This window comes from Cotesia typhae, unplaced genomic scaffold, assembly GCF_013202065.1.
Source record: "Cotesia typhae breed Kobodo isofemale line unplaced genomic scaffold, CoteBio_Ctyphae contig_5, whole genome shotgun sequence".
In the NCBI taxonomy this organism is placed as follows: Eukaryota; Metazoa; Arthropoda; class Insecta; order Hymenoptera; family Braconidae; genus Cotesia; species Cotesia typhae.
In genome coordinates, this window is record NW_027423757.1 from 5,560,186 (window position 1) to 5,585,969 (window position 25,784).

Sequence of the window (25,784 nt, forward strand, 5' to 3'; positions counted from 1 at the left end):
TTATTTCGCATAATATAAGCATAAGAACAAGACTTATTAAAGGCTACCTGTTACCATTAATTTAGTAAATCATTCTTTACATTACACGGAAGAAAAAAATAAATAAAAAGTAATTGAAAAATTACAAATTACAGTACCATTTATAAAAGTTGGATGCCTCGAAAAGAAAATTAGAAAAGTTTACCTAAAAACTGTAAAAATCAATACTTGGGATTTTATTTCATAAAAATATAATTTTTTTAGTTTTCTGTTCGAAGCTACTCTTAAGAGCTTAATCGTCTTGACTTAATTAGAAAAATTTATCTCGCTTTAAGTAAATCTTACTTGATTTAAAACAATGAAAATCTTCAAAATAATTTAATTACTTTAAGTTATTATTACTCTCTGTAGTCAAATTTGAGTATTTATTTATAACTAAATAATTCCGATTGATCGCGTGTTTATTTGAATATTTCTCTTCACCTCATATCAAGTTGATCGTGGAATACAAAAGATTGGAAATAAAAATGTTGTTGAATAAAACAAAAAGTAAAACCAATATCTGCTTCGACATTCACGAGTATGCAAAATATAGATTATTCTGTTTTATATACATTCATTTCATTACATTATTATATATATATAAATACACATATATATATAGATATATTTATACGTCTAGAGTAACAACTTAAACCGCATGTTCTTGTTGTCAGACGATCGATGCCCGAGTTCACGTAGGTGGAGTATTCGTTCATTTAATTTCCTGCCCGCGTGCCCAAGACACCCACACTCATGTGGCGAACTAAACCACGGCTAGTGAGGCCTGCTACTATAAACACATATGTATGTGTATATATGTATTTATATCTACAATATATATGGCTGTAGAATGCATAGAGTGGAGCCTTCTCTGCTATGCTGGTACTCTCGACATTTTCATTGCATTGGAATAATTATAATCAAGGCCGCGGTCTGGGACATTGCCTTCCTTACCAATACATTGTTTTTCCATCAGGAAATTTTTTGCTCCTATCCATTCTCACCCTTTTGCGAAGCAAACCCACTAACGTTAAGTCTTTTAACGAGTTAAGAGCTCTTTTAAATTATTTTTATCATACAACATTTTATTTATATATTATTTATTTTAACAACCGCGAAAAGTATCCCAAAATAGTTAACTTAAAGTTTCTGTAATAATATTTGAATAAAAAAGTTTAAAAGTAGTTTTTAAGTTTGTAACAAAAGTACAATAAATATAAAAAAAAAATATTACGATGATAATAATGATAAAAAATAAGACACAAAAGTCAGGGCAAAAGAAAAAGAGTAGGGTAATAAATTTCAGTGTTCGCTGTGATTTGCGAGCTAGCACGCTCACACACAGCAGCACCCGGGGCGTTACGAGCCGCGTATGTATATATGAACGGGTGTAGAACGAAACAAGGATACGCGGCGCGGGATTCGATCATGCAAATCGTCGACAAATATGCGCAGGTAGATAAAGAACAAAAGAGAATAAGAACCATCGGCAAAAGAAAGCTGAGTAAATGTTAAAGATGTAAGGCTGTATACATCCAGGATATATGTGTAGATGGATATAGATGTCTAGGGAATGAGATGCGTTTTTTTTTTTTTTTTTTAAAAAAAAAAGAGAAATAGATGTAATGAAAATAAAAAAAAAATAATGGCAAAGTAAAAAAAACTTAGGGCGTTCGATAAAGAGAGTCGTCGACCTCTCACCGAGGACTTTCTTACCTTATTTTCGTCTTAAGCTTGTTCTTATTCTCATTTTTTGACCTTTTTTTCTATCTACCTATCTGCACTACGATTTTATTGCACGTCTGTTACCGTGAGAAGGAGAAAACCCGGTTGGACGTGAGAAGTTAAGGGAAAAGATGGTGAAGACGACGACAAGGACAACGCGGTTATGACGTCGACCTAACCGCTATATATAGTTTTAAATCGAAAAGAAATTTCGCCGCAGGATACTAACTTTGCTGCAGCTTCGCTCTCTTACCACATTTTTCTCTTTGTCATCATCTTATCGACCAAATTAATATTTTAGAGTGGATTAGATTAAATTTTGTCCGATACTATTTGTTTTTTTTGGTAGTGCGGAACATTTTTCAATTATCTATGTTAAATGGTTTTTTTTTTATCTACGTGGAGTTTGAAACGATGGCGTGGTATTTATATAAAATTCTATGTATAAAGTAACAAGGGAAAAATGTATAACATAAAATGTATAAGTTTTACTGTTGATGTTTTAATTGCTCTAAATTGAATTTTTGATTCCCAAAAAAGAAAAGATACTGAAAAAAAAATAACTTGATTCGAAAAAAATATTATCGTGAAAATTTTACTCTTAATTTGAAATATTCAGATGTTTGTTTTGATAACTTAAATGAAAAAATTTTTTTTCAAAACAAGAATATAAAATAAAAAAAAATAAAACAGAATTATTAATCATTTAAGGAAATTGCATTTTTCGGAAAAGAATTTGATTACATCTCACGAAAATGTTATTCTCTTAATCGAAAATGTTAAATTTTAAAACATTTTGTTGAATCAAGAATATTTGTTTTGAATTAACTATTTTTTGTTATACTCGCTCCAAAAGTTCAACTTTTGAGCGCTGAGTGACGTCCGTAAAGGGACTCTTCTCTAGAGATTCTACTATACCGTTTTTTTTTCATGGCCTAGGCCATGAAGTTTTACTCCCTCCTTCTTTTTACAAACTTTTCGTATACACCCAAACGAAATTGAGAGAAATTGTAAAAAAGTCACATTCGGTTACACCTCGGACGTTAAAATTACACAACCCTTAAGCTCATATCGAAATATCGTCGCTGTCAGAAAACGCTGTATTATGACATAAATAAATATTTTTTCAGTGTTTCTGCTAAAATTGTAATTATAAAATGAAATGAAATGATTTGTAACTTAATGATAAGTCAATACCGAAGTAATAGCAAAATATAGAATAATTTGTTAGTTAATTAACTGTTATAATATAATTTGAAAACACCTGTAGGTCAATTGAACATTGTTGACCGAGTTTAATTGTATTATACAAATTAGAAAAATATTATATTTATAGTAATCGTAATAACAGCATGATGATTAATAATTGGCGGTAATTAGCTGGAGAGATTATTTAATTAAAGATATATGTGGCTATTAATTAATATAATAGTGATAACTTTAATAATAATACTAATTTATTGAATGATAGTAAATTGCAGACACAGTTAATTTATTAATAGAGTAAAAGTATCGAGGGGGATGTAGGATGTAGGCCAGGTAGCGGAAATTAGTGTGAAATAGAAAATTGATGATTTAGTTAATAATGCAGTAATGATTACTCGAATCTCGGTGAATTGTTTGTGCAGTCTTAAACTGCACCGAAGGGGAAATACACAGGTAGATAGAATTTAAGATGTTGCTTTTAGTTGGCAGTCAGCCAGTTACACGGTTACACATGCCTCCTAATGTAAGATGTGAGTCAGTCTTTTAGTTTATATACCCTCTCTACTTTAATCTCTGTAGGTATTTATTTTAAAATGCTAAAACTTCCTAAACTTTATTTCAACATTTTTTGTTTCGTTAATTTTTATTTATTTTTAACGCTATTATTTTAGCTTTTATACTCCTCTTTGAACACATATTTTTGGCAAGCTCACTTGTAATTTATTCAAGTTTATTTTATTTTTAATAAAAATAAGTCGACTTTATTTTTCAGAAGCGAAATCTTATTTGCGATATGAGTATCACATCACAAGGGTATTAAAAATGAAAATAAGATATTTATAAAAGTAAAATGGATATGATATGTTATAAAAAATATTTTATGATTTATCAAATATTAAAAATATTATAAATCAAGTTTGTATTTATAAAGTTTTCTTATTTCTCGTTTCATTCAAAACACAAAAAATTATATAGAGATCTTTGAATTTATGCAAAATTTTTATGACATTCAAAAATTTTTAATTTTTTTCATTAACTAAATTAGAAGTAAGAAAATTAAAAAAAAATTGCATTTTGATAAATTTTTTAATAAAAAAAACTGTCAGATGTCTGACAATTTAATTTTCATAATTTTTTTTAATACAACCTTAATTTCAGAGATTGTGATTATAGTTGTTTTAAAGAAGAAATAAAATAAATTTTATGCGTATTTTATTCACTTATTTATAAATAAAACTCTCGTAAAATAACCTTTTTATTAGTAAGTTTACTACGCATTATTTATCTCTTATACGATGACAACTTAATGAATTAAAGAAAGGTTAGTAGGGTATGAAAAGAAAGTAACAGTTAACCGGGAAAATCTCAATTTAATTCAGGAGAGCGCTTGAATTCCAGTTTACTCGGAATAAGGATTTTGCTAAATTTATGTCGCGATAAACATGAACCGCGATTCCAATCCGACCTTTGATACAGCAAACCCAATACCAGGCCCACGCTTACCCAACGTTCTTTCTAGTAAAATCTAGTCGTAGTCGAATTAATGGTATTTCGATCGAATCAATGCGATTATCCGGATTTTCGAGGTCACTTCTTGATGTCGACTTACTCGTATACAAGAAAAATCAGATAAAAAAACAACTATAAAATAAATTAATCAGGTCGCTTGGTTATATTATTTTTTATTATTTCTTTAAAGCTATTCAATCAAAATAAAATAAATAAATAAAATTTGGAAATTTTAAAAACTATTGATAAACACTTGAAAGAAATGTATTGGAGATTGTTAAACGACGTTTTAATTTAATGTACGATCATTAGTTCGGGATATATCGATGATCAAAGATAAAAGTGTCTTTTTTATTCGACTGGCGTTTCAATAGCAAATTGACATGCAGCGTACAGAGACCATTAAAAACTAATTGATGGAAAACAAGCTGACAGCATTGATTTAGCTCGTAAACATTTCTCCGACCCCAGTGATACTTGAAAAAAAAAAAAAAAAAAATTATTTTTTTTGTCGCTTCTAGTTCAAAAAGTGCTTTCATTGAAATGAAAAATTAAAAATTTACAGAATTTATTCATTGACAAAATAAAAATTTTCTATAAATAAATTTATCTATGCACTTGTTGTCCACTATATGTGAGTAAAATAACATATAATCCATGAAATAAGACTAATAATCTTGGAGGACATTTTATACTGAAAGACGCGGATATCCGGAGTCAATATATGCGTAATGACCCGTTGAAATTCTCACGGGTGCAACCGAGCGTGTGATCAATACGTACAGCAGACGTACGTGATCCCAACGTGAGTCGACGAGCTTCGCCATCACTATTACTCCTATACTATATGATACCGACCAATTCAGGAGTATTGGTGAAACGCGTGTATCGCATCCCAAAATAAAAATGTCTCTGAAGGACTAAAAAATAATCCGTATAACAGAAAAACATTAACCTAAAATAAATAAATAAAAATCAGTAGAACGGAAAAAAACAACCTGAAGAAAGTATAGCAGAGAATGGGACACATATCGGATACGAATAGCGAGGCAATGAATCGGGAGAAAAAACAGCCAAGTAGAAACAGATGAGATCGAAACGTGGTTATAGGTTTCTGTATCTATTCAATTGAAAATTCCAATCGTATAAAAATATCGATACCATCCCGTCTTTTTTTTTTTTTTTTTTTTTTTTTTTTTTATATGTTTATTTATTTATTTGTTTACTTTTTCATTATTTCTTTACTCTTTTTTCCATCTACAATCGGATCGAATTTCAACAACGTAATTCTCCGATGTACGAATCGAAATGAAATGTAGAATAAACAATATAAAACGTAGAGTAGAAAAAAAAACAATAAATCCATTTTCACACTCAATAAATTTTACGTTTTATGTTTGCAATTGTTTATATACTCTGTCTAAAATTCATAGAGTTAACGTAGATTTAGTTTCGATTCGATGGATACATTTATTAAGAGTAGGAAAAAATTTTGAACGCCATCTGTTAGGTTTTTATGGGAAATAACTTTAACTCTTAGTGATAAAGAAGATGTCTGTCTCTTTTGTTATTCTTTTACTGTTTTCCTAAAAAATAAAATTGATGGTAAAGTGAAGTTAATTTAGTATTGAAATTATATGGATATTGATCGAAAAAGTGGCCCCTGATTCCTTATTGGTTCAGAATTAGAGCACGCGCGTGTACACGCAACTTAAATTCCTAGTTAACCATTATAGTTACAATCAAAATGACACTAATCATTCTTTTCAAGTATTGTAAAACTTTTTAACTACTTGCTGACATTCAAAATGCACAGTGATTTTTATAATAACTAAAATCTTTAAATTGGAATAAAAATTTTCAATTTTGTAATGCAATTTCTAAATTTACTTTTACAAAATATAAATGTTAAAGCTAACGAAATAGCATTGAAATACACAGAATGATAAAAAGCTTTTCCGACATTCCATTTAATTTTCGGTATAGAACCTCTACAGTAGAGAACTATAGCAGTGTGTCTGAATTTTCCCCTCGACATTTCTCAGCTCTTACTCAAACTTGTGTATTATGTATACTATATATATATCGTTTCAATCCTATATATATTATATAGTTATAGTTATAGTTGTACTATACAGAACAGAAGGGACAAAAGCCATCGTTAGTATAACTCGGTTCATCCCACAATCAAGTTGCCCGCATTCCCGGTCAGCTACAGCAAACCATCCACATCTAGATCAGCTATACACCTACATATCTATATCTATAATGTGAAGTAGCCAGATGACTACACTCTCGATCTTACAAATCCTAATCTAGCTTCTCTTCTTGAAATTGTTTCACAAATAACCTTACATTGATTATATATATACTCGTGGCTCCGTTTCCTCAAATCAATATTCTGCAGTGTAATCTCAAACTATCGTACTCAAATATAATGCAATCTAATGGTGATAATGATAAATACTGTTAATAATTCAATAACATAATTAAGGATTAATACAGATGATTCGTCAGTAAAAGTAATTTATTACGCGAATAGATAATGTTATCAATATCAAAACGTTAATGTTGATTTGCGTTGATTTTATGAACTTGCAATAATGTTATATAGATATATAAATGTGAGTAACACCGAGTGAGTAGATATAGTTATAGATAGATGTAGATGTGTAGATGTTGATATAGATGTAAAATGTGCAGATGGAGCAGAGGGTTTAGTAGCGTGATAAATCGTGAGGGGCAATTGGACGATGATTGAAGAGTTCTCGGAAAGCGAAGCAACCGTGTCGCGATAGAGCATTATATTATTCATGCATTGTTCACCATTATCAAGCTCATCGTAATGGTATTAATTGATGATAATAATTATTGTCATTATAAATGTATTCACTATTAACGAAGATCTTTATAACATATTTATTGTATTTTTTTGTCGGGGTATTATATTCAATAGTGGATTAATAATATATTGCGTATCTGTTTGACAGTGAGTATTTGTTTGACAGTGAATATTATATTATTAAATATTAATCTCTTTGATAGTTTCCATTAATTTAATATATATTCAACTTATAACTGTATTTAATAAGAAATTTGTCAAGCTTTTTTACACAGAAACAAAAAAAAGTCTTGCAAAAAAGTCAAGCGTAAATTTTCTTAAATCAAGAAAATCTTAAGAAAAATTTGAAAATTTTTTGAATAAAGTTAAAATTTATTGAACGAAGTTAAATTCTTTTGAGCTAAGAAAATTTCTTCTTGCTCCAAAATAACTTCGATCTTCCTTATAATTTTCTTAGATCAAGAAATTTTTTTTTTTTCTGTGTAGTAATATGATTATTGAGTCAAACAGAAAACATCAAAATAGTTTAAAAAAACTTTTTTTTTTATTCATAAAAAATTGTTACTTTATTCGACAAAAATACCGATGAAATGCAGACTTGGTGATCCGACAATTAATAGAGGATAAAACGGTTGATACCAATAACACCGAGTGAAATAAATCGCGTGGTAGTAAGGGAAAAAAAATGAAGATAACAGTGGCGGGATATCGCGGCCTTATTCATAGAATCGCGTATCGGTTCGATTGTACTTTACTGAGTAGAGAGGGTTTAGGTTTTAGTATGAGGGTTTCGGTGAGCATGGCACCTAACGATGTGTCATATGTAAAGGCCCAAACACAGAGTTCTCGACTACACGGGCGCTACAATGAAACAAGTGTGATAAAGCTTTTATATCTACAACCTACAACCTAACACATTCTCATTCTCTTTGCTCTCTTCGCTTACTTTGCTTCTTTTTTTTGCGATATTTTATTCTATGCATACATACAGAAATATTTTTCGATACAAGTCTCATACCCGCCGATACAAATATCTAGACAAGACTCGAGATGGTTGATGGCGCATCTGGTGGTTGTTGTTCGTACCTATATGCCCGCCGATTTAGATATAATAATACTGTACCGTTAAAGCGCTATACCTGGAATTTAAACTACCCGGTATTTTACTAGCACATGTGTACGTATGAGTATATATATTGTTAATAATATCCACCAGCCGAGACAGTCGATTTATCATCTGTCAAGGTTGACGATTGTATGATGGATAAAAATTGTAACCTTGGTTGTATACTCATGAGAATTAATCTTCGTGTCTGAAGATCAACCGAATAATGTTTAAAACTTTCATTTTTTATTTTTGTGTTTTCCATTACCAAAACTTTTACAACTTCTCTTTGTGGCTCTATCATGTACTTATATTCAGTTTCATAATTTTACCGTTAGTGTATATTGTTTGTTGGATATACGGAAATTGTAAATCTTACGACTTTATAGACTTCAGGAAACACTACAACTGTCTAGAATATTAAAAATGTTTCAAATTTATCAAATAATTTTAAAAAGTCTACAGTGTTAAGAAGTTTTAAAAGTTGCCCAATTTAAACAGAATAAATTTATGGAAACATGTTGAATTTTTTTTCGGTCCTAAACATAAATATTTCATTGCAATTTCAACATTTACTAAAATTCAGATTATTGAAAAAAAAAGGTTAAAAATTTAATTGGAATAAAATTGAATTTTTAGTGTCCTTAAATTCTGGTTTTTATTTGCATTTATATTTATATTAGTCTAGGTCAATGAGTAAATAGTTTAACCGGAATGTTGAATTTTGATAGGAATCCTGATACCGTGAACATACCACAGATTCACAGTGACTGTAGAATAACTGTATCGTTAAATCGTGAAGGAACTCGAATAAGGTTTACTGTACTGTACAGTTAAATCACAATTTTATTGCTCTTCTTCACTTTATCCTCTCCATTATAAGCTTATTTCTATAAAGTATATTTAAGTGTATACATATGTATGCATACAACTATATAACATAAACATATAAGCTTTTCCTTCTTCCGTTCATTTCCTTTCCATACATTTACTTACTTACTGCATCCTACCACCTACCACTACCACTATGACTATAGTAATAATAATAATAGTAATTATTATGATTATTATACGCTGGGATATACCGGACGGCATGAGATAGCGTAAACGAACGAGCGATTTATATTCACCCGGTGTTTATGAGCCGGCGCTTCCATGTGAAAATGAATAAATCTATCCGTGCACACCTCTACCACTATCGGAACATGTGTGCGTATTATTATAAAAGTGAAATTCCGTGTTACGCCGATACAATACCAAGAAAATGAGAAGGTTAATTTATATTGATATTGATTATAGTTTTTAAGTCTCTATTCTTTTTTTCTTTTCGAATTAATTCACGGTGTTAATAAACGGCGGGATAATTTTTTATTTTATCAATTAAACTCTGTAGAAAGTCGGTCAATTTAGTACTAGCTGAGTGTATTTAAAATTGTTAATAAAATCGCATGAAATACGATACAGAAATAAAAAACGGGTGAATATCGACTTTGCTGTGTAGAGTTATATTAATACTTTGAAATAATGAATCACAGTTAAGTACGATAAGTCTATCTCTTACCGGTTTGCAAGGTGGTTCACACTTTATTCATAAAATGTCTCTATAAATACATATTAAAAAGTTAAACGCTCGTTTTATCGCATTAAAGACAAAAATTTACGATAGATTTAAATTAAATTAATTGAATTATAATTTAAAATAAAGTGAGCAAGAAAATTTAAGGGAAGACCATTAATGGACTCAGAAACTCGGATCTCTTGAGATTCTTCGAGTTATAAGTGTCTGGACGAAAAAAAATTTAATAACCGGATGTGGGATAGAAAATATTATCGATAATATTAAAGCAAAGCAGAGACCAAGTTAAATTATCTTGAGGATCGTGCTTGCTTCACTTTCAACTACTCGGTTTAGATTCAGTCGCGTCCCAACTGTACTTAGTATCAGGAGCTAGGGAACTAGCACTACCAAGAGAAGCTAGAAAAGCAGAAGCAGGCATCAAGCCACGAACACGAACTCTCGGAGCTACGAGATGCTGGCAGAACCACCAGTCAAGTAGAAGTTTAACTCCCGACCTCGGATAATTCGAATCGACGGCGATAACTGACTCACAAACAATCAAGAGATAAGGTAAGCTTGGGAGAGTGAGTGAGGAAGAGAGGGATAACTACGGGAATTGATATAGATCCGTGTAACTATTTAACTATGTAATTATGTAGATCGCAGAGCTAAGGAGATGTATATAACAAGAGAGATTTTATAGATTCGCGACTGCTACTAATTGAATGTGAGGAACTGACGGAAACGAAAGAAATATTTCGCTGTTAATAATAATTGGAAAGTTTGTATAAGTTACAGATGTGCGATTTATTCGAGTTTAGTATTCAATTACCCGCTTTTATCACTTCAGGTAACGCGATCTTTTGATTTATGTCGAAAATGTACATTACCGCCATCTTCCGGTAATCTTTAGCGACAATCAATATTCATGAAAAAATTTTCTGGTGTGATCATACTTACATAATTATACCAGACTATATGTATTAATATGAAAAAATTATTGATCAACTTTTTATTTTTACAGAAAATTTTTACGTCAATCAACACGACGTATGAAAACAAAAATTGATTTTGTAGTTGACTAAACTGAAAATCAATATCAAATAAGATGCTTAAAAGAATAAAAAATTAATTTTTGTTTTATTGCTTAATACCACAAGCTTAAACCTCCAGTAAAGAGACGATTCAGCGACCATGCAACTTCTGTCAGAGTTTTCAACACTACTTTTAGTCAGAAAGTAATATATTATAGCTTGATATGACCAATTTTTATATCAAGCATTATATATGAATACTAGGGTGATTCAAAAAAAAAGAATATTTTTTTTTTCGTTTGGTACTCTGAAAAATAGGTTCCTAGACACCTCTAAGAAAGCCTCTCCAAGCATGAGTTCTTAATTGTAACGGGAAGGTCCTCCTTCTTACAGTTTTCTATTTTTTCTTATTATCAGATAGAAAAATTTATATCTCGCTTCCAACTACTTGAAAAAATATCTTGTTCCTTAGATTTTGTAGGAAATTGAATGCTCTACAAAAAAGGTCTCTTACGATTTTTTTCGTAAACCCAACCGTTTAAAAGATATTAACGGTTAAAGTTTGATTATTTTTGGGAAAATTTTTTATTTCTTATGAATTTTATAACTCAATGAAAAAAATCATTATGAATGATGAAACTCATAGTTTTGTAGGAAATTTACTGCTCTATAAAAATGGTCTCTTATGATTTTTCGATCAAGTTGAGCGTTTACGAGATATTCATCGTCAAACATCAATGCATATCAATTTTTCTAGTTTTTGATCAATAATTCGAAAAATTTCAATTTATTCTGTGAGTTTCAAGGAAATTTAGACAAATTTGAGTTTCTATGAATAGAAATATGTTATGAACTATTTTTTTAATTAGTTTTTTTAGTCTTGGACATGTTTGATTACATTAAAACAAAAAATTAGTGCATTTTTTTAAATATATAATTCAATTTAGTGTGTTTCACATGTGTTTCACTTTTTTATCGAAGAATTTATTTATTTAATTATCAACTGCCATATAATTTTCAATATTTTCAACATAACGGTACACTTTTACTGTAAATAATTTCCTCTATTGCAGTTTGGGTAGTTTTTTCGATGTTCTTTGATAATTTGCAATAAGTATTGGAATTGCTCTTCATTTTTGTCAAGCATTGATTATACTCACTAACTAATGCAACAGCTCGTTCTGCTGAATCATTAACAACTTTCAATTGGTTAAAGTATTCTTTATTTTCAATGTAACTGTCATTAGTAGGCCACGATTCAATATCTTTATCAAGGAAGTCATATGGTAAATCAAAGATTTTAAAGAGATTTAAAGACTTTTTAGAAACAAAGTCACTCAGACTTTTTGCGTTAATGAATTCAAATCGTTTTTATCAATTATAAATTTTTTAGCTTTAGAATCTGTACCGTTACGAGTATTAACAGCTCCAACAATATTTTTTTACTTCCAATGAAACGGTATCGTCAAATAATGATAAAATGGCAAGTTCATCACTTAAATACCATAAATGCAAAATCATTTTTCACAAGTTGCTGAAGAAATCAATGAATTGATATTTTTGTACTCGAATAAATTTTTCAAAAACTGCAAGTCATGATTAGCAGCAGTTGTTGCAGAAGTTGATGAAAACCAAGCTTTTAAATACAGTGTAACTATAAATATACAAATTTGCCGAAGACCGTCCAATTCTTTATTAGAAAGTTTAAATTCATTTCTGAATAGAAACATTTTTAAACTGTAAATTGCCTTCGCCATCCACCTAGCATGATGAATTGCACCAGGACGTTTGAAAAAATTTCTTCTTGAGGCATTTCTCCAAGGAAAATCAACGACAATTCCAACAATTCTTTATAGTCATCTCGGGGTTGTAGTAACTATCAAAAACAATTAAAAATTTGTCAGAAACAAGAAAATTTTTTTCTTAAAATCGCAGTTAAATCATACCTGTAAGGATTGTGCAATTAAACTAGATATTTCATTTTTTTATCCAAAATGATATCAGCAACAACAGTATCTTCAATTCCAGATTTATAATTAGTTTTATTTATTTCATCCCATGATTTTTAAATCTTCCGAACATTGGTACGTTTGGCCCAGATGACACAGGCCAATATACTTCAAATGCACTTCTCAATATGATCTCAAAAATGTGGTGACGACATGGTAACTAGATTAACTCTCTTCCCAAAGTCTTTTCAATTGCCTTACATGTACCGTTATGAATTCCTGTATAAAGAAAATAGATAACTATCGTTAAATTTAATATTTTCAACAAATTGTAGATTATATTTAAAATCCAAATGAGTAAATAATTCTCAATAATTTCAAAAGTGAAATTCAGTAAGCAATAAAAATTAAACTAGAACGTTAATAATTAGATATTTTTTAGATTAAATTATCATTGATAAGTTACCTGTATTAACTGCCGTCGTGTCAAAACACATCGCCTTAACATAATTAGTAATACCCCATTCACTCAATGTCGATAAAATGGCTGATGTTTGATTGTCTGCCGTCCCAGAATTCATTTTTGGAACCCCAAGTAATTGTTCGGTACCAAATGCAGTTAAAATAACTGGTAGCCGTTCCACAGATTTTGATCCAACAAGGTCATTCAGCATTTTTCCGTCCCAATGCACAACGTATTTATCGTGTGTCTTAAAGTTGTCATTAAGTCCTTTAGCAATGTCTTCTCTTTGAAGCATACGAGCTCGTTGAATTGAACTATAACTGAGCGTTGTATCTTCAATTTTAATACCTACTGCTAGTAAAACCGGAGCAATAATAAACATCGCATTTCTACTGCTGACATTAGCTCGGTCGAGTCCAAAAATGACTTCAGGAGTTAAGACATCAAGTTTTGCTCGTTTTGTCGGAATTGGAGGTTCATACTCTGAATCAGATCCAAGATTTGTAACTCCACTTAATGTATACGTAGAGAACGACTCTGATTTTTCACTTGGAACAATCGCATGACTGGTAGACGGTTGACCTAAGTCTGGAATAAGATCTGTTTTATAAATTAAACGAAGAAAATGTATAGAATTTATTCATTTTGATGACAAATAATTAAGAAAGGACTCCAAAATTGTCTAGTCAAATGTCATCTAGTCATCTATGAAAAGTTATACTACTACCTGACTTTATAATAATTAAATATCTCAGATACTTACTACTCTCATCTATTCCCATCATAGTTGTGGTTAAGTTTGATACAGGTACATTATTAGAAAGAATCTCTTTATGGGTACCGAATTTTTGATCCAAATACAACTTTCTAATATTATCATCAAGCACTTTTAAGGATTTTTCGCTCACAATGTCGAATAATTGTTCAAGATCAGTCTGAAATTTCATTTCCTTTTGGTTTTGCGCTGAATTCTTTTTATCGAAATTTTTTTGTAATTTTAACCATTGACTGTGATAGCGAAGAAATTTTTGACTGCATTAGGAGCTCCACTAGTTGGAATCTAATTTTTCTCCACAGTTCAATAACTTGGTCAACTGAATTTTTAGCACTTTGTTTGATTGAATACTTTAAAATTTTAAGTTGGTAGAAAAACACACGCATAACCTCTTTCACTTTTGGTAACTTACGTTCCGAAATTCTTTGTAGAGGTATTCCGATAAAACGTATTTCTTTATTCATTGTAGGTTAATTGATGATAAATAAATTTATGTGATGATTATAAGACTTATTTAAAATGAATTATTTTATTACGTATTCAAGATGATCAGTTTTAGGAACACTGAAAATACGGTATTAAATGGGTAGATACTGAAGATAGTTGAGAGTAAAAAACATAGATGGCGTTAGTTTCAGAAGACAAACAGAAGAAGAAATGGAATTCAAAACAAAAATCCCCTCGAACGAAAATTTTATGTATATTTTGTGAAAAACAAATTAAAAATACGCACTGAACAAATTTCATAATAATAAATGACAACGCGATTAAGATTTTAAATTATTAAAGATAAAATTTAAAAAAATATTATTAGAATAAAAACTTTCAAATGAATTTTTGAACAGAAAACATCTATAGGAGTTGCTTTTATAATAAAAACTCAAATTTGTCTAAATTTCCTTGAAACTCACAGAATAAATTGAAATTTTTCGAATTATTGATCAAAAACTAGAAAAATTGATATGCATTGATGTTTGACGATGAATATCTCGTAAACGCTCAACTTGATCGAAAAATCATAAGAGACCATTTTTATAGAGCAGTAAATTTCCTACAAAACTATGAGTTTCATCATTCATAATGATTTTTTTCATTGAGTTATAAAATTCATAAGAAATAAAAAATTTTCCCAAAAATAATCAAACTTTAACCGTTAATATCTTTTAAACGGTTGGGTTTACGAAAAAATCGTAAGAGACCTTTTTGTAGAGCATTCAATTTCCTACAAAATCTAAGGAACAAGATATTTTTTCAAGTAGTTGGAAGCGAGATATAAATTTTTCTATCTGATAATAAGAAAAAATAGAAAACTGTAAGAAGGAGGACCTTCCCGTTACAATTAAGAACTCATGCTTGGAGAGGCTTTCTTAGAGGTGTCTAGGAACCTATTTTTCAGAGTACCAAACGAAAAAAAAAATATTCTTTTTTTTTGAATCACCCTAATGAATACATTAGACCATATCAAATTTCCTGACATGACCATACATAGAAATATTAACTAATCAAAAAAATTTTTTGTGGGTAGAAAAAGATCAATATAAGTGAGTTTAAAAGTTTTTTAAATAAATTTTAAAGATAAAACCGTCTATTCAAATTTACACCTGATGAAATACCATAGATCTTATTTAAATTTCCCACATATTTCCTTTTCCATGAAAATAAGGGAGTTACTACTTACCCACTTACTCTAAAGTCAATGCATCAATGTTTAAATCCTCTACTTAAAAGTAATGAGAACAAGTCTACACAAATTTATTGTCTCTCCACATTACTTAGATTTATTTTTTTCGGGCACGTTTCGAAGAAACAAGAATATCTGGGAAAGAAAGTGAAAAAGATAGAGATGGAAATCAAAACAGAGGAGATAGAGAATGTGTAAGGGTGATGAAGAATGCCGAGCCAGTATTGAAGTAAGTACCTACCTCAAGCGGTCGTGCTTGCGGTTCGCGCGACGCTCTGTATAATTAGATCAGGGACCAGGAGCATCGGCATGTCATGCATATTCCATGAGATAGGAGCCTATCTGCAATAGAAACGCTAAAGTCGCGCGGTCCTATCAGCAAAAATGACTTATCGATAAAACCCATTTACTTTTATATCACTACACTAATCTTACAATCCATTATTATAATTATTTAATTTCATTTTGCTTAATAGAAAAAAGATATCGTTTCATTTTAACGTAATTTTATAAATTTTTTTATTACTCATTTCATATATAAATTGTAATTTGATTGAATTCTGGAGGTGGCAGCGCTAGTATATTAAAACTGTACCTGAAAATGGCGTTTTTAAAGTTAATAGAGCAATTTGTTTTCAAAAAGCAACATTTAAAGAAAAAAAAAAAGCACCCAGTTTAGTTGATATTCGGATTTTTTAACATTTACATCATTTGTTTGTCCAAATATTGCATAAAAAAGCTCAATCATCAAACGTAAACACAATCACTGAAAACAATACAAAGTTACCAATTCAAATTTATGTATTCACTCAACCGATTCCGTTTATCCAAAATGAATTCATCCAAAGAAACGCAAATCTAAAGTTCGAATCCATCAAACTTTCTCCATCACACCCAAACATCTTTCCAGTGAACCAATGTAACACAGTGAACGAATAAGAACCGACGCCTGTCGCTCGGAGCAACATATAATAATACAACAGCTTCATCTCTTTTCACCTCAACAACCTGTTCTCTATTTTCTCTTTCGACCAAGGTTTCTCGTCCCCGTCATCGTAACATTAGTCGTCCTCCTGGGTAATACACTCAGTACATTCTCCTCAGAAACCCGTTAGAAATTCATATGGAAACGATAACGACAGTTCGATGACACTCAAGTGGCGTTTAAAACGTGCGCTGACTCAAAAAAATCCCTTTGTAGTAAATAAAAAAGCAATAAAAATTATTTAACGCGAAAATAAAATACTTGCCGATAGTTTGTCATAAAAATAACTAAGTGAATATGATGGGCGCTTATGTTTGTGTTTGTATATCATCTATTATATATTATACATCCGGGTTTGGTCATCAATATTCGGGTATAAGGATGTGACAGTGACAAGTATAATCGATCGTTGGAAGCAGTGGACCACAAGCCACCGTCACCGCCAATGCCACCACCTTAGGGGACACATCGGTAACCGACCGGTTGTCGCATGGCTAATTAATTTGCCGCGTAACGTAATTACTCGCTCACTCGCTGTTCTCTCTTAATCAGTGCGTCACACAACTGAACTGAGATGTCTTGAGAGAGACTCGTGGGAATCATTCTCTTGTTCTCGTCTCAGATTTAACATCCATTCGTTTAATGTAAGGTGCCATCATAAATATATACATGCACTTACGACTACGATTACTAGCTCAGGTGATTTTAATAAAAATAAATGAGCAACAGCGCGAAAAATAGTTATTTAAGATTTAGTTACTCAAATGAAGTCGGAAGCAGTAAATTGATTCATTGTTTAAAGCCTCAATGACTTAAAGTGTCTCTAGGTTTCTAATGAGTGTGGAAATAGCGAGTAAATTAGAGAACAATGTAATCGTATCCAATCTGTGCACGGTACTATGAGCTGCACTGGTGCTCGTATTACTGCTTCAACTGCATACACTACTACATCAACTACTAGTACTTCTGGTGATGTCTGTGCCAGTGAGCCTCGATTGTGGAAAGCCGGTTTGCTTGTATTTGCGGTATACTGGATTCACCACTGCTACTACCACTATCGCCACTATTACTATTATTATTACTACTACTAGTGCCGGTACGATAAACCTACCACCATGGAGATATTCGAGATCGTGGATAACCTGATATCTCGCAATCCAGCCACTATCCGTTCTATCCAACTATATCTGTATCTATATGGATTTATATGTGCATGCATGTGTATATGTACACACACGATAGGAAGATACGACTGACCGAATACGATCCATTGATTTTAGATTACTGGTTTATAATTTATTTATAGAAATTATACGTTTTTAATTGATTCTAATATTGAAATTATTAAGAAGAAACTATTGAGAAACCAAACTCTTTTTTTTTTTTTTTTTTTTTTTTTTTTTTTTTTTTATCGTGAATGATACTACATTGAATAAGATTTATTGATATTTTTCTGTTGATCATTACTGTATTACATTGTGACTAATTAAGCATTATACTGAAAAAAAAAAATTTATTGAACCAATAAAATCATTTTAAAAATTCACTTGTATTGAATCAACACGAAAATTTCTTAAATCAAATAAAATTTACTCAAACCAAGAATAATTTCTTATAGTTCAAATACTTTTCTAATTGATTCAAAAGTCTTCAAAATGATTTTCTTAGTTAATTTTTTTCGAGCTATGACTTGACCGTAAAATATTGTTTATTAATCAAGACACCAGCATAAAAGTGAATAATTACTATGTTGACATAATCCCGCCATTTATAATTGGTTGAATAAAAAATAACTCCGTCAAATGACTCGTCACTGAAGAATCCTCAAAAACATCTAACGCAATAATTATAATTAGAAATGAAACTATTCTCTCTGCCCCGTTAACTACTTTAAGATCACAAAGAATAAAATAGTCACTTTTGACCCTTTCAGTAAAAATGTATAAAAGGTTAACCTAAATTAATTGCAAGAACAAATGTTTGAGAAAAGATTGTGGTATTTGATAAAATAGTTTTGGAACAAAATGTATATAAAATGAATAAATATGAAATTTTTATTTCAATTCTTTCTTTACGTTTTATCTTTTTTAACGCAACTAAACATCTTTCCTAACAATCTTTTCTCTTGTCTGCGTCCCGCTTTATTTTCCTTTAATCAATGTTCCTTACGGAAGAACTACTTTTTCTTTTTAAAACTAATCCAATTACACTTGTACTTTATTTATTATTATCTTTGTCGTTTTATGATATAAATATTATTTTTGCTAATAAAAACAAGATCCTTTTTACTCCGCTCTTTTTCTGCTTTAAGTGAGAAGGTTGTGCTTTTGCAGTTAAATCTATTAATTCATTCTTTTTTTTTTTTTATTTTTTAGATCTTTAAAAGATCTTTTAATTAACTATTTGGAATATTTATTGTCTAATTATAAACAATAAACAATATTATATAACCAACCATTGTTATAGTTGAATTGAGTCGAGACGATCGTAAAATCAAATTTGCCGATTGGCCTCAGGGAAGGGTTAATTTACTAACTAGTCTGCACATATGTACTGTACGTCCCTCTTGTATACGTTTTTACTCTCTCTACACATTAATACATGTGTACATGTGTTATATATAATTATAAATACACAGACAAGTACAAGCAAACATGTAGAGATAAATCTCGGAAAGTTATACTAAAACTATCTGATGCATCGCAAACAACGCTGAGTCAATCATCTTGTTTACCTCAATTACATACCATATATACTATCAATCCGTCGTATAAATTGAATATTACTGTTTGTGCTTGTGAAGTATGGAAATATACTTCGATAACAGAGTATGATAATTAATGAAGTTAATTATTATCTATAATCGACAGTAAACATAAATAAACTAATTGAGTTAAATTATTATTGTAATATGCCGGATTAGTAGTAAAGTTAGGGTAAGCATTTTAGAATAATAAAATGCAGAATGAAAAAGATTTAAAGAAGAAGAATTGATGAAAATCGTCTGGACGACAGTTATAGTGAGTGATCTAACTTTAACTAAAAGTTTCTCGGGAAGTTTCGCCGGCTCAATATAAGACCGGACTAAGAAGAGGATTATTGTACCAGAGGAACTGGGGATGTGAGACAAAAAAGAGGAGAAAAATAGATAGGATAGTGTAGTATAGGTAGGGAGTGCAGTTGAGGTCGAGGAAGGCAGAACTAATTTCACTGGCCCAATATCACGGTTAAGTACACGGAAGATCTAAGTTTAGTTTATTAGCGAGAGTGTGGGTGTTTTATGCCCATGAGATTCATCTGTAACTCCCCATTGGCTTGTCAGAACATTCTACAAGTTTACTAGAGGTTTAATCAACGTCATTTTAAATATTCTACTCTCAAGAAAAAATTATTATTTTTTTTTTTTTTATGGCATTTGTTTATAAATAAAAAAAATTATACTTTTTGTAAATTTCAGTTTTGGACTTATCACAAATATATTTTAATTTTGTTATGATAATATATGGAATTCTTTTGCAAATAAATTTACTTTGCAACAAAATACTACAAAGTTAAACTTTCTGATTTTTTTTTTTGTGCAAAATTGAAACATTCTAATGATAAATTATATTGTAAAAAAATATTTGTCTTAATATATAAGTTTACGGATTAAATTTATGATGAGTCAAAATTTTTTGCACGGGTAAATATGAAGTATTCTTGATTGAAAGAAAAAGAAAATTTACAAAAAAATATCTCAATCTGATTTCAGTAAAAAAGTTTTTAAAACAAAAAAGACAAAATAAATTTAATTAACGTCAATAATAAATTTTTCTTTTATTTTTTTCCGTGACATTTATTTAACATGAGAGTGGGCAGTTAAAAAAAAAGCTCGTACGCGTGGACAGAATACTGATGAGTATGAGCTTAGCATTGAATAATCCAACGATTGTCGTGCAATAAATTCATAGAGAATGGTGGCTTGATTAAAGTTATAATAATAATAATAATAATTTTGAAAATAATGACAATGGTAATATGTGGCATACTGGCGAAGTATAAATTTGCAGCAAAGCACCAACAGTGGCGAATAGATGTTATGTCACGGACACATACGTACAGAGACTGGGACATTAACGCGATCGATCGGTCGAAGCGCGAACGTGCCTCTAGCAGTAGACGTAATTAAAATTCTCCCACGACAACTCTTGCTCTCTCGGCGTGTATACAACGAGTCACCAAGTGAAGAAGAGGGCGAAGGACGACAACTAATACTAACACTAATGGTACTCGACTTCTTCACTTCTACTTCAGCTACAACTTCTACTACTACGGCTATTACTACTACAATGACATTTTCACAATTCAAGAGGAAACTCGAGTGAGAGAAATTTCCAAGGAGAATTGAACTCGGAAGCCAGCGCACACGGATAACAATTGCATTACAAGAGGGTAAGGAAATCGACTATACACCATCAAAAGAAGAAAAGCTTCTCACGATAATAGTATAGTCCTTTCGTGAATGAAATATCTATTGTAATACATACTTTATATTTAAACATTTTTTTGAAGCGGAATTTTTTGAGAGGATAAATACATTTTTTTTGTTTTCAATAAATTTATGCCAGTGTATTTTTGAGACTGAATGAAAAATTCGAGTGTAGTATTTCGCTATAAGGATTATTTATTAGAGCATTTAATTTGTTAAAAAAAAAATCTTTGATATAATTTTTTCCTATCTACAATAGTTGAGCCAGAATTTGAATTTCAAACTTGTAAAAATAATTTTTGACAGTAAAATATTTTTATTTTAATTAATCACCTGAAAATTGCAGAGTAAACAGGGTTGTAAATCAAATATTAATATTGAGCTAATATAATTATAGAATTACTGCAGTTAAATATCAAATTAAAGGAACTTTGAGAGATTACAAAATTGGGAAGAATAATTCTTGGAAGAGACAATATTTACAGTGCCTTAGTGTGGTAAAAGTAACTTTAGGATGATATAATGATGACAACGAGATGTTGAGTATGGGTACAAAGTACAGTTCCTACTGTATAGTTTAGTTAGTATAGCGAAACTACGACGACAAGGAGGATGATGCGCGGTCTATGAGATTTTGTGCACTGCTGCAGTCGATGTTTACCCATTCAATTTACACGTGTGTGCAAGATGAGTAGAATGAGTTCGAGCGGGCGCCGGTTAATTATGAATAAAGCGGCTTCACCAACTTGGTGGCTGGTTTGATAAAGTGCCACGTTACCCGAACCGGGAGTCACTAAAAGAGAAAGAAAGATAGCTTAAATGAATAGTCGACAGGTGGAGAATGTGAGCGCGAATGAGAGGAAAATTACGAGCGAGGCGCGATGGCAAAAATAATATATTGAATTTTAAATAAACTTTTTTTCACATTTAAACGAAACATTGAAAAGTTTTTTCTAGTTTTAAAGACGGTGAATTTGATATTGAGAGGAAAAATAAACTTTCAATGCCAGCAACTAGTTTTAAGTGTTTTAATTTATTCAATTTAAAAATTTTATAATAAATTAATTATTGTCTTTAAAAAAATGTTTTTTTAATGAAAAAGAATTTTTTATCTGTTCAAAAATCCTTTTTCCACTTAATAAATAATAAATATTTTTACTCCCTGATAAATGAAGATTCAAACTCAAGGGAACACATTTTAGAATTTCCTCGAAAAAATGAAAACGATTTTATAATTGCAATCAAAAATTACATAACAGAAAATTCATTTTCAAAGTCTTTGGAGGTAAACAAAAAAATAGTACATACTCCCGCTCCTCATGAATCACGATTCGAACTCATATATTCGTATTTTCATTTAATGAATATTTAAATCCTTTTAAAATACATGACTTTAATTATTCACGAGTGCGATAGTTAACATTCAAATCTACATTGAGCATCCATGTAAACATTTACACGACTAATTGTTTAATATTATTTTCATTAAACATGCTAATATTATTTCTGATTAATATCCTCATTATTATTATCATCATTACTCTCTCTCCCTCTCAATTATCACAATTACATAAGTACAAATATTACCAAGAGAATTTCAACCATTGGAACAAACTACGAATCACTAAACCATCCTAAATATGTATTATGTCGTACATAATGCAATAATAATAATAATAATAATAATAATAATAATAGTAGCGATGCTTGCTACGTGGCCTCCAAGCGGCGCATCGCGGGAAACGCAGACCATAACATCAGGTCTGTAGGCGAACGACGTAGCCCGTGCAGTGGGCCAACTACCCACTGCATGGAAATAACTGAGTTACCACAAGATACCAACTCAGAAGTGCTCCCCACAACCGGTCCTTTTCGGATGAGGACCATTCATCAGGTGGGAGGAGCACGCCGGACCCGATGAATGATGACGACCCTGGCGCCTTAAGGACTTACTTTAAGTGGACGGAGGAACTGAGAGTCGATCTCTTGGTGTGCTACCAACGTAGCGAGCCGGGGGTGAGCGGCTATATGGCCCGGATGCACACTCTTTGGAGTGATATGCATCCGGAGCTAGCGCATTTTACGCCCAAACACCTGCGTAATTATGCCGCTCATCTTCGGCGAAATAGAAGATCGCTTGTGCCGGACAGAAGGCAGTCTAATAGACTTTCCTTTCCGGCGCAACTACACCAAGAGCGACGCCGTTCCTCCTTGGACAACAACAATCCCTTTGTAGGACGGTAAGTAAGTATATCTAAAAAGATAACTTACTCCCAACAACAGCTTGACGCGGTAAACGAAGATCTCCGTGCAAACATCCTGGAGGATTCCACCCTGCTCACTGTGAGAGCCAGGTTGTGTATGGTGCAGCAGTTTCGGCTTTTCCGAGAGAGAGACAATGTCTCTCGATCGAGGCAAGGTTGAAACAGCGCATCTCACAACTTGGCTTGAAAATTGACATGTCCGGAAACAGGTCTCCCGCATTCAGTGTGTGATTGAGTACGACACAACTCAAACACCATACACGCCCCGAATTCGGCGCATTGCTGCTGAACTTCGGTGGCGTCATCACACACTGAACAAGAGTACTCTTCATGTCATCAAGGAAGAGTCTCTTAATAAATTGCGGGCTCTAGTGGCTGCTAAAAAGTCATTAGAGAAAAGGCTGAAGCGGTTGGTCGACAACTCGTTGTTTCGATCCAGCCCTTCACGGTTTCTGACACCAAAGACCGATGTTACCGGGAATTATCCAACACCTGAGCGGGTGGAAGCTTTTGGACTGAGTTGTATGGAGATCAACCAAACGTGAACGCCAACACTCCAGCTCTGCACGACTTCAAAGTATTCTGTCGGGAACACCGTCGACAGAATGCTGATGAAGAGAGCCCTGCAGTCAGTGTGGATGAAGTTCGTTCAGCTCTAAATGGCAGCAAAAATTGGGCTGCCCCGGGACCAGACGGCATTAATGTCTTCTGGTGGAAGAAGTTTACTTCTACCCACCTCCATCTGGCCCGCATATTTACATCATACATTAGAGCTGACGATCCGATTCCGGACTGGCTTGTAGAAGGGCGAACCGTACTGATACCTAAAAAAGGTGACTTGTCTGACCCTAAGAATTTCAGGCCTATCACCTGCTTGAATGCGGTTTATAAAATTTTTACAAAAATTTTAAATAACCGTATCTTGCAGCAGATAGAGCCTGTATGGCAACAGATATATGAACAACGTGGCAGTAAAAGAGGCCTGTCAGGTTGCAAGGAGAACCTGATAGTGGATCGATGCGTCTTACAAGATGCGATCTACTATCAACGCAACCTGTCAATGGCTTGGATTGACTATCGCAAGGCATTTGACTCAACTCCACATGAGTTGATTTTATATCTACTCAAATGCCTGGGAGTCAATCCCGAAATAGTGGAATGCATTCGGCGTACAATGCAGCTCTGGCGAACGCGATTTCACATTGGAAGTGGAAACGCATTGCACGTAACCGGAGTTGTAGAGTACAAACGAGGGGTCTTCCAAGGCGATTCCTTGAGCCCTCTGCTGTTTTGCATTTCACTGCTGCCTATATCTGTTGCTCTCCGTAAAACTCATGGGTACTCTGTGGGGCCTCCGGGTGATCGAAACTATTCGATTACCCATCTGCTTTACATGGATGATCTGAAGCTGTATAGCGCTGATAAAGATCATCTACAAGCGGCCCTCAACATCGTAGCAGAGTACACACGAGATGTCGGAATGTCTTTTGGGTTGGACAAGTGTGCGGTCGTACATCTGGCGAGGGGTAAGTGCTCTGATACTGGTGATGATGTCGAATTAGTGGATGGGAGCGTCTTAAGCCAATTAGACGCCGGGGAGTTGTATAGATATCTAGGAATGGAAGAGCACCGCATGCATGCGGTCTCTGAAGTCCGAACAACTCTCCAGAGCGAGTATGTTAGGAGACTCCGGAAAATTTGGTCCTCCGAACTTTCCGGCAAAAACAAAGTCTCAGCTACTAACATGCTTGCTGTCCCAGTCTTACTATACTCTTTCGGTGTCCTGAAATGGGCCCGAAAGGATTTACGAGATCTCGACATCAAAACCCGTAAGATCATTAATATGAATCGGAGCATGCACCCCAATTCATCAGTCGCCAGATTATACCTCTCCCGGTCCATCGGTGGGAGAGGTTTGCAGAGTTTGGAGCGGCTTCACGACCGTTTGGTCCTGGGTTTAACACACGAAGTTGTCAATTTCACTGCAGACGAGGATGACTTTCTTATGCAAATTGTACATAAACATGAAAATGCGCATAAGGGGTCATTCTTGTATAAGGCAGCAATATATGCGGCAAGAACCCTTGGTCTTGGAGAAATAAACGCTCTTATGGAACTCCGAATGGAGGAATTTAAGAGCGTCATCAGGAACGCCGAGGAAAAACTACTCCTTGGCGAACTGATGGACAAGTCCATGCA

The 25,784-nt window shown here is 32.3% G+C and overlaps 2 protein-coding genes across 4 annotated transcripts in view; both read right to left on the reverse strand.

The window, feature by feature from the left end:
* Window positions 1–25,784, reverse strand: part of LOC141531428 (uncharacterized) — a 149,041-nt gene that overhangs the window by 19,265 nt on the left and 103,992 nt on the right. The window lies entirely within an intron of this gene.
* On the reverse strand, window positions 13,071–14,084 carry LOC141531068 (uncharacterized). Of its 2 annotated transcripts, XM_074248562.1 has the most exons (3): window positions 13,765–14,084; window positions 13,416–13,659; window positions 13,071–13,228 (listed from the first exon to the last, which is right to left on the reverse strand). In XM_074248562.1, the coding sequence occupies exons 1-3, from the start codon at window positions 13,792–13,794 to the stop codon at window positions 13,170–13,172; spliced, it is 333 nt and encodes a 110-aa protein (XP_074104663.1). In that variant the 5' UTR covers window positions 13,795–14,084; the 3' UTR covers window positions 13,071–13,169. The 2 variants fall into 2 exon arrangements, with proteins under 2 accessions (XP_074104663.1, XP_074104662.1); XM_074248561.1 differs by having other exon boundaries at window positions 13,416–14,084.